Source organism: Enhydra lutris, unplaced genomic scaffold (assembly GCF_002288905.1).
Source record: "Enhydra lutris kenyoni isolate GAN:26980312 unplaced genomic scaffold, ASM228890v2 scaffoldscaffold8, whole genome shotgun sequence".
NCBI lineage: Eukaryota > Metazoa > Chordata > Mammalia > Carnivora > Mustelidae > Enhydra > Enhydra lutris.
In genome coordinates this window covers 26,097,060-26,107,913 of record NW_019154092.1, presented here as the reverse complement: position 1 = coordinate 26,107,913, position 10,854 = coordinate 26,097,060, and the positions used below count along the sequence as shown (strand labels likewise).

At 35.8% G+C, this 10,854-nt stretch overlaps 1 protein-coding gene across 1 annotated transcript in view; it reads right to left on the bottom strand.

Annotated features, from left to right (window-relative positions):
- Nucleotides 1-10,579, bottom strand: part of LOC111142623 (desmoglein 3) — a 33,616-nt gene extending 23,037 nt beyond the window's left edge. Inside the window, exon 1 of the mRNA XM_022495932.1 lies at nt 10,449-10,579. Coding sequence (XP_022351640.1) covers nt 10,449-10,496 — 48 coding nt within the window. The 5' untranslated portion in view covers nt 10,497-10,579. The remainder of the gene's footprint in view (nt 1-10,448) is intronic.
- Between the last annotated feature and the right edge of the window lie 275 nt (nt 10,580-10,854).

The window sequence follows — 10,854 nt, the reverse complement described above, 5'->3', positions numbered from 1 at the left end:
CCTTCCCTTCCCTTCCCTTCCCTTCCCTTCCCTTCCCTTCCCTTCCCTTCCCTTTCCTTTCCTTTCTCTTCACCCTTCCCTTCCCTTCCCTTCCCTTTCCTTTCCCTTTCTCTTTCCCTTTCCTTTCTTTTTCTTTTGGATTCCACTTATAAGTGGAATCATATTGGGTTCTCTCAGTCTGACTTATTTCACTTAGCAGAATACCCTCTGGGTCCATCCATATCATCTCAGATGTCCTGATATCAGCCTTCTTATAGCTGCATAATTTTCCATTGCAGCTTCCTTGTCCATTTATCTGTTGATGGACACTTAGGTTGTGTCCATATCTTGGCTATTATAAACAATGCTGAAATAAGTATAAGGATGTATATGTCTTTGTGATATGGTGATATGGTGTTTTGTTTTCTTTGGATAAATATCCAATGGTGGAATTATTGGATCATATTGGATCATACCCATATAGTAATTCTATTTTTAATTTTTTGAGGAATCTCCATACTGTTTTCCACAGAGGCTGTATCAATTTCAGTCCCCACCAACAGTGTACAAGGGCTTCCCCCCGCCCCCACATCTTTGCCAACACTTTTTATTTCTTGTCACTTTGATTTTAGCCATTCTAACTGGTAATGATCAGTTCAAGTTTCAACAATTGCCATGAAACTGTTGGAGTTAATGTTTATTATGGTTTTTGTGTTAGTTGCAATTTATAGATCTTTATATTTATTATCTCATGTAATACTTATAGTAGCCATCTGATGGAGATACTGTTATTATAGTCTATTTTATGGATGAAGAAATGGAGCCAGGAGACAATGAGAACTTTGTCTCCCCCAACAGCTCTAATTGAGCCAGGATTTGAACTACTGCACCCTGACTCCAAAGTGTAAACATCATCATTAAACTAGATTTTAGCCAAAGCTGGCATAAGTAAGTAGAAAAAACTAGTGGTAGAAAGAAAGTTATATGATACTCAATTTAGATTTCTTCCTGGCAACAGTGAAAGTTACTGCTGAAACATGTAGATTTATTACATTGTTTACTTTGTAAGGCTATAATAAAGAGGCAGGTGGAACTCTGACCCAAAGAAGTAACTACAAAAGACATAGGATGCCAGGACCCTTGCATTCTAAAACTTTCATTGAAATCCTTATTTCAAAGGGTCTGCAAATTGTCGTGAAAAGGGACCATTGCATATGTTTATAACCTGTCTCAAAGTGATTTTACAGCTTTGCTTCTCTTTATTAAATGTTGTCATGAGTTACCTGGGAGAAAAGACTCGAGCACTGTCATAATCTCACTAATTTCTCAATTCATAAGGACGACTCAGCTACATGTGAGGGGAGGGTTGGGCCAGGCACCCTTCCCTTTACAGGAAAACTGGAAAGAGTCATCCAGAAAATATGAATCATGTTTGCACTAGTCCGACAGAGAAGGGTTCTTTGAATAGACATTAAGGGATAATTTCTGTTTTCCTGGGAAGCAAAGAAAGGACAAACTCTAAACTGTGGAGAATGAACATTGGAGATGGTTGTTTCTTATTTGTTCAATCTTTTCACTGAATCAGAGCCCTTACAAGTTATTCAGTCAGACCTTCACTCTTTCTCATCATCTCTTTTAAATTCAGACCACCAAGAATGTTCTCTAATTTTAGGGAATATCATGCAATGTCGTGGTTATTTGTGCTTCTAGGAATATGGGAAGGTTAATAAGAAACACTTCTGAAATATTACAATATTTTTTAAATGTTTAGAAATATAATCATAGCCTTATGTTATTTAGAATGATATTTCTTAAAAAACTTTATAATTTAAGATAAATAATATGTATATTAGTTACTTAGTTGCTTTAGTTATTTTAATATACTTCTTTTGAGTATTTAATAAATATTTCAATAGTTTCCTGACCATATAAATCAACTAAGTTGGCTTTTTTGATAGCCTTTTGATTGGAAATACAAATGAGGAGAAAACACTCCTTATCTTGAGAATTACTATACTTTTTTTTTTCCTTCCTCTGGTCTCCTGGTTATTTTGATAATTTTAGTTATATGATTTTTAAAGCATTGATATGACCTGAGTACTCTTGTATAGATAAGAATCAGAAATATTTCATTGAAAGCAAATCAGACTAGTAAATTAATAAAATAACACATGGAAGAAAGTAATTTAATATCTGTATACCCTATTTGCTAATTAAATGTATATAATTATATCATTATGGCTTCTATTGAATATAATACATATACAATACATATATTTTGAGGACATGGGTGACCAGTTTTTGAAAAGTCATTTATAATAACAACTACTATTTCCTGAGTTTGGCCAAGATTTTGTGTAGAGTTACCTCAAACTTTTGTGTGGGGATAGATGGACTGGTAAACTATGCATTTAGCCAGTCCTGGCTGGCTAAGGGTAGCTCTCCCTCATCTCTAGAATGGGATAGGAGTAGATCACATCCACTTTCCTCTGGGAAATTTGTAAAATGAATTAGATGATTCAAAGAAATCATTATATGTTTTAAATGTGATTTTTTGTTTATTAATTTTTTGGGGAAACATAATATAAGCTGGTGATATTACTTTTATAATTGGTTAGATACAGTGATTATTAATGAGTTCAATCATAGAGGTCATTCAATACATGTTTGATGAATACATTTCATAGGTATAATGCAGAAAATATGACCAGTTTGTCTTTTATATCTCACAGCTTATATGTATGTGTATGTACTCTATCTCTATATATATACATATATATTTATAGACCTTTTAAACTTAAAATGTAAAACCCCCAGAACATTCTAATAAGCTTTGTATTTATCAGGACAAACCCTTAATTGAAAAAAAAATGATATATGTTTAATTACTTAGAGATTAAAATTTAATTTTAGACAATTTAATGTTCAATAGCTGATTTAAGAGTAAACTCAATTTTAAAAGTTAAGCCTCATATCATGGTAGAGATGTTAAGAAAAACAAATACTAGATATTCTCAACAAACTGGATATTCTCAAATACTTATTTTGAATGCTGTGTAGGAACCAGTCAAGTGTAGTAATATGAAACTGAACACCAGATCTTGAATCTTGAATTCAAATCCCAGTCTCAACATTTACTGGTTGTATAAGTTGGGAACATTACTTAATCTTTCAATTTCCTCATCTGTAAAATAGGGATAATAATTCTACTTTATATATTTGTTTTGAGGATTAAATGAATTAGTAAGTCTAAAGCACATAGATGAGCACAAGTCCACAATAAGTGCTTACCAAGTATTAATCACTTCTGTCATCACACTTTAATGTATGTGCTACCAACATGAGCACGGTCAACAAATTTTTTTTAAAAGGTGTAAGAGATGGGGCACCTGGGTGGCTTAGTGGGTTAAAGCCTCTGCTTTCAGCTCAGGTCATGGTTTCAGGGTCCTGGATCGAACCCCGCATCAGGCTCTCTGCTCAGCAGTGAGCCTCCTTCCTCCTTTCTGCCTGCCTCTCTGACTACTGTGATCTCTATCAAATAAATAAATAAAATAAAAAAAAAAGATGTAAGAGAATCACTTTACTATGAAGTGACCTTTTATTATTATTATTCACGTCAAGATACATAAGAGCATTCTCTTTTTTAATAAATGAATGAGCAAAGGGAAAAGAGAAAGAGGGAGAGAGAGAGAGAGAAAGAAAACAAGGAACAGACTCCTCACTATAGAGAACAAACTGATCATTACCAGAGGGGAGTGGGTGGGGTTGAGGGTGAAATAGGTGATGGGGATTAAAGTGTACACTTACCATGACATGATGAGCGCTGAGTAATGTGTAGAATTGTTGAATCATATATTGTACAACTGAAACTAATAGGACACTATGTTAACTATACTGGAGTTTCTCTTTTTGAGCATCAGGAAGAATCAAGAACCAGTGTTCCACTATACAACTGTGTGGGTTCCCCCTTACACAATTTCAGGGGGTACTGTTCACATTGTAGTTTATGTGAATGTGTCTCCTGGAGTTGTGCAGTGTTTAGCTTAGCCAACTGTGCAGTGGCCATGTAAGAAAAATGTGCATATTAGATGGATTCAATTATTCATAGTATAATTATGGATAGTAACCAGTTGTCCATATAATTTTCTTGTAATGAACTTCCCAAAACAAGCCCTTACCTTAGGCTATCAGATTGACTCTTAACTGGAAAGGAAGAGCCAAAGGCTAAGAGTTTTATGAGAAACCACATGGGACACTAAGTGTTCTGGCTCCAAATGAAAACCAGTTTCAGGTAATAAGCAAGTGAGAGTGATAATTGGTAGATGTAATTACATCTTTCCTGACATTTGCTCAAGTCAGGCAGGACTGGCCAGAATTGCTTGGCAAGTTTATTCTGAATTTAGAATCTTAACTTTTGAAGAGGTTCAGGAGCAAATTTATTTCCATGTATTTATTAGCACTGGAAACTAGATCATTTCATTGATCAAGAGAAGAAAAGATACCTCAAAGATTTTCCTTCTGTTAAAAATTTGGGCCATTGCCTTTTTCACAGAACTAGAGCAAAGAGTCCTGGAATTTGTAGGGAACCACAAAAGACTCCAAATAGCCAAAGCAATCTTGAGAAAGAAGAACGAAGCTGGAGGCATCATACTCCCTGATTTCAAACTGTCCTACCATACTACAGTAAACAGAAGGGTAGGAGCATGAAAACATACACATAGATCAATCAAATAGAATAGAGCCCAGAAACAAACCCACACATATATGGTCAATTAATCCATAATGAAGGAGGCAAGAATATACAGCGTGGAAATGACAGTCTCTTTCATAAATGGTGTGGGGCAAATTGGACAGCTATATGCAAAAGAATGAAACTGGACCACCAATTTACACCATATACAAAAATAAATTCAAATGGATTAAAGACTTGAATGTGAGAACTGAAAACATAGAACTCCTAAAAGAAAACATAGGGAGTGAGCTCTTTGACATTGGTCTTAGTAATATTTTTTTTGGAGCAGTCTCCTCAGGCCAGGGCAACAAAAACTAAAATAAGTGGGACTACATCAAACTAAAAAGCTTTTGCACAGCAAAGGAAACCACCAATGAAACAAAAAGCCTACTGGATGCAGGAAGACATTTGCAAGTCATGTATCTGATAAGGGGTTAATATAAAAAATATATAAAGAGGGGCGCCTGGGTGGCTCAGTGGTTAAAGCCTCTGCCTTCGGCTCAGGTCATGATCTCAGGGTCCTGGGATCGAGTCCCACATCGGGCTCTCTGCTCAGCAGGGAGCCTGCCTCCTCCTCCTGTCTCTCTCTCTGCCTGCCTCTCTGCCTACTTGTGATCTGTCTGTCAAATAAATTTAAAAAAAAAATATATAAAGAACTCAGGCAACTTAGTATAAGAAAAAACCCAATTAAAAAACACACAGAAGATTTGAATAGACATTTTCTAAAAAGACATCCGGATAGCCAACAAGCATGAAAAGATGCTAAAATCTCTAATCATCACGGAAATGCATGAGATACCATCTCACACCTCACACACAACAGACTGGCTATAATCAAAAAGACAAAAAATGACAAGAGTTGACAAAGGTGTGGGGGAAAAGGAAACTCTCATGCTGGTGGGCATATAAATTGGTACAACTACTATGGAAAACAGTGTGGACATTTCTCAAAAAATTAAAAATAGAACTATTACTATATGATCAGTAATTCCATTTCTGTATATTTATCCAAGGAAGAAGAAAACATCATCTCAAAGAAATAAATGCACCTCTATAATCATTGCAGCATTATTTACAATAACCAAGATATGGAATCAACCTAAGTGTCCCTCAATAGATGAATAGATAAAGAAGTTGTGATATATACATATATATGTGTATATATGTAGATATATATAAAGGGTATCATACTCCCTGATTTCAGCCATAAAAAAGAATGAAATCTTGCTATTTGTGACAACAGGGATGGACCTAAAAGGTATTAAGCTAAGTGAAATAAGACAGAGAAAGAAAAATACCATGTGATTTCACTTATATGTGGAATCTAAAAAGCAAAACAAATAAGCAGACAAAATAAAACTGAAAAGAAACTTAAAGATACAGAAAACAACCTGTTGATGACCAGAGAGAGGAGGGGTTGGGGGACAGGTGAAATAGGTGAAGGATATTAAGAGGTATAGACTTCTAGCTATAAAATAAATAAGTCATGGGAATGTAACGTATAGCATAAGGAATATAGTCAATGATGTTGTAACAACTTCGTATGGTACTAAGACTCATCACAGAGATCATTTTGTGATGCATAAAAATATTGAATTACTATGAGGTACATCCAAAGCTAGTAGTATATTGTATGTCTATTACATTTCAGTAGAAAAAATTTGGACCATTTATTTACAATTATTTTTCTAAAATTTTCCTTTTAGTATGTTCTATAGAAGAACATTGGTTGAAAAGAGTTCTGCCATGTTTAGAACACATTCTAATGCTGAACTTGATATTTAAACGACTCTCTTTTTTCCAGCACCAACACTACTAATTTCTTTAAAACTTTGTGCTTTAAAAATCTTTGGATTTCCAGCATCACTATTAGCTTTGTATTGAGTAAATTTTTACATAATATAGTGGCATGAAATTAAATAGCTTTTTGTCCAGATGCTAATAGATATGCTATATGACAAACTGTGTTGCAGATTTTGTGGACTATAAAACACTGAACAGTGGTCTCCTTTGAACATAGACATTATTTTTAAAAGGTTAAATCTCTGAAGCTAACTTTTTCAGTCATAAATTTTTCCCCCCAAATGTTTATTTTCTATTTGAGAAATGGATCAAACATGCACAGGAAACTGATAACTATTACGTTTTTCTTTGACTATAGGCAGGTGTTCCCCATGCCTTCACCTCTCAAATAATTAGAAGACTGGACAGCTGAAATTTTGAGTAATGCTCCAAGTTTGAAAATGTTATTTTCTAATACCCACTATTACATGAATGTAAGATATAGTTTGATGTGCTCTTTCACTCAAGAAAAATAGAGGTCCTTTCTTGACTTACTAAAACCGGTGTTGGTGGTTATTTAAAACAATAAGGCAGACTTTTAAAAGAAGTTATCAAGAATCACTTGTGTTGTTACTAATGTAAACATTGCAAATGATAGGAGTCTTACAAAGCACTTTGTATTTTCCAGAGCACTTGTTTGCACATGTTGCTGCTTTTTTTAGTAAGTGATATATTTATTTATTTGAGAGAAGGAGAGAGAGAGAGAATGGGAGCATGGGGAGGGGCCGAGAGAGAGGGAGAGAAGCAGACTCCCTGCTGAGTGGGGACCCTGATGCAGAGCTTGATATCATGAACCCTGAGATCATGACCTGAGTGAAACCACCGGTGCCCCAACATCCATGTTACTGCTTTATTCTTACTGTGGCAGAGGACTGTGATAATTGTCATATGACAGTTGAGGGAACAAAGCCTAAAGTGAGTCAGTCATTACAGGCATAGACTGAAGCCCGTGACTTTGCTATCCTATCTCACTTCTCTAGGCAATCTTCTATGGTCATAGGATGGTGGAATTAATTCAGCCCTCCAAATATGTCTTCCCACTTCCAGACCTCACCCTTCAACAACAAAAGATGTGCATTCCCACTCCACAATGCTTTGAAAAACTTGTGTTTTTTCCTTTTACCACACTATTTCAAAACTTGGGGTGGCTCCCCACTTCTAAATGGATTCCATTAGGCTTCACTGAGTGTACTTTCAATCTCATTTACCTTTCCAATTCATGTCCAATGCATACTGTCATTCTAGCCAAACCAGTATGTCCATTGCCCCTAGGTAAATGCTGTAATTCCTTTGCTCCTGCTGGTCTGACAACTCAGGGTATAGGATATCCTCCTTTGGGCCATCTATATTAATCAAAAAACAGCTCAAATCTCACCTAGTCCATGGAACCTCGTTTGCTGACCTCACTCTTGACTGATACAGCATTCCACTAACAGCATTAATAAAAGACAAGCACTGTCTGATAGAAATTTAATAAGAACCACAAATGTGAGCTAAATATATAATTTTAAATGTTCTAATATTTATTTATTTGTTGTTAAAGGTCTTATTTGTCAGAGAGAGTGAGCATAAGCAGGGGGAGTGGCAGAGAGGGAGAAGCAGGCTTTCCACTGAGCAGCAAGCCTGATGCAGGACTCGATCCCAGGACCCTGGGATCATGAGCTGAGAGCCAAAGGCTCATACTTAACCAACTGAGCCACCCAGATGTCCCTTAATATTCATAAACTTAAAAAGCTTAAAAGGGTGAAATTAATTTTAACAATATATCTTTTATCTAATATATCCAAAATACTGTAATTTTAATTGTAGTCAATATAAAAGTTGACATTTTACATTCTTTTTTTTCATACAAAGTCTTCAAATATGTTGGGTATTTTACATTTAGCAGCACATCTCAGTTCAGACAACCACATTTTAAGTGGTTATTAGCTACATGTGGCCACTGGCTACCATATTGGACAGAGCAGGTGTAGACTATTCAATTTAATAATTACGTATGCAGTTATAGTGTTGTTTAAATAGCTTGTGTGTGTGTGTGTGTGTGTGTGTGTGTGTGTGTGTGTGTGTGTGTAAAATTTTTCTAAGGGGAAGAAAATGTCTTACTTTTCATAGTTTCCTTCATGACCAGCATTATAGAGGCACTCTGGGAGGCTACAGTTTAGAGGCCTCATTTAAATGTTCATCTATCTATTTTTCAAACAATGTGTGTCCACTGTAAGAGAGATATTATAGGAGCCATTGGGAATATAAAGAAGAATGGAACACCCCTTAATATAACGATTTTACTGTTATTTTAGAACTAGAGGGATTTTTGAGAATGGTTTATGTCAAAGCAGGGAAAAGAGCTCCCCTACACTTGTGGTGGTCCAATTCTGTGTTCTTGTGACACCTTCTGGTACCCCCCCGCCACTTTTCCCATAGCCTCCTGAGTTGGTCATTGGTTTGAACATGGAGATTATCAGGCTACCTGAGGTTTAGTCTAGAAATGACCATTTGGAAAGGTAGCAACATCATACAGCCGTCTCATTTCTCTTTACAACATTCCTGGGTCAGACTCCTTGGAGAACCAAAACAATTTGTTCCATTGTTATAACAAAAATAGACTCTAACATTGAGGTGCCTGGGTGGCTCCGTCAGTTAAGCATCTGCCTTAGGCTCAGGTCATGATCCTGGGGCTGCGGGATTGAACCCTGTATCGGGCTCCCTCAGAGAGCCTGCTTCTTCCTCTCCTTCTGCTTCCCCCTGCTTGTTCTATCTCTCTCTCTGTCAAGTAAATAAATAAAATCTTAAAAAAAAAAAAAGTACTTAAAAAAATAGACTCTAAAAGAAGGGACGATAACAATTTTCTGCTTGGACATTGTCCTTAAAGGGAAAGCTGGGAAACTCCCACTCATAAGGCAGTCTGTTCTAATTTTGGACACCTTTAATTTTTAGAAAGTTCTTTCTAAAGATCTATTTCTCTGCAACTTCTTGAAGTCCAATTATCATCTCAACTTTTTAAGATGAGGAGGTGAGGAAACTGGTGCCTAGGTCAACTTGGTTTATTATGAAGTGAGAATTAGTATTAGGAATTGTCTTTAATATTAATTTATGGTATATGTCACTACTTTGATATCCTAATGTAACTGATAAAATTGTGGCCTTTTTTTTCTTCACTAAAACAGCATAGTTAAGGAACAAACTAGTCTGTGACATCCAGACTAGTGCTTTGTTCTTCAGATCTCCCTTCTCTTTTAGGTAACATTGTATAAATCTTTCTCAACCAGCAGAATTATTATGCTCCTGAAAAAAAAAATGGCTTCTAAAATGTTTTATGTCTTTTCCCGCCAAAGTCAGGATATTTTTTTGCACATAATGGCGAAACATAGTTTTCTTAATACCCCTTTCAACTTTTCTAGAGTCAAACATTGCTTTGATTTTAATTCAACGGTCTGACTATTTTAAAAACACGTCAGGTATCAAGACCAGGCACGTACAGTTCTTAGCCATATGCTTAAGAGATATGTAACCTTGGAAAATAGACCTGGCTCTCTTTCATGTGTTTTAGTTTGTGTATTGGAAAGATGGATAAAACCATTACTTTGAAGAAAGTGAGGGTGTTGTGGATAATAGATCTAAGATCAAGATTACTAAATTCATTAACCAAAGAAACGCTAAATGTCAACTTTCAAATTCTACTTCTTTCTGATTTATTTTTCTATGTAAAATACGACATTAAAAAACACCAAAAAGTGGAAATTGGTAACCTTTATGATTTTATTCTAAAATGTTTATTTCCATTTCACTCCTTTTAGAACTTATAAGAGGGATTCAGCAATCAAGTATAGTATTAACAAACAAGGAAGGGAACAGGGAAAAATTGGAATTATTTGAAAAAAAGAAAAAATGGACTTACCATTAAAATGGCCAGAGCCCCTGGTGTTCTGAAAAGGAGCCAAGTCATTTTCTCTGACTTCCCTGGTGGACAAATCCAAGGAAGCTGCTGCTTCAGTCCTTCCAACTGTCTGCATATGATGTCTAAGAAAAGCCCTTCGGTCACGACTCTGCTTTCTGGAGTCTACAGATGGTCTGTTATGCAGCTCCTCCCCACCCTAAACCAAGGATTGGTCTTACCAGAACGCTTGCATCACTTTTGCTCCCAGGTAAAAACTTAGACACACCTCAATTCCAAAAGCAAAGAAATCCTTTGTTGGAGGCTGAAAGAAAAGTTCACAGGCTGAAGACAGGTTTAATAGGAAGGTCCCAGATGAATAATATTCATCATGGTGTGGAAGTGCAAAAGCTTGTCCTGACTACACTGA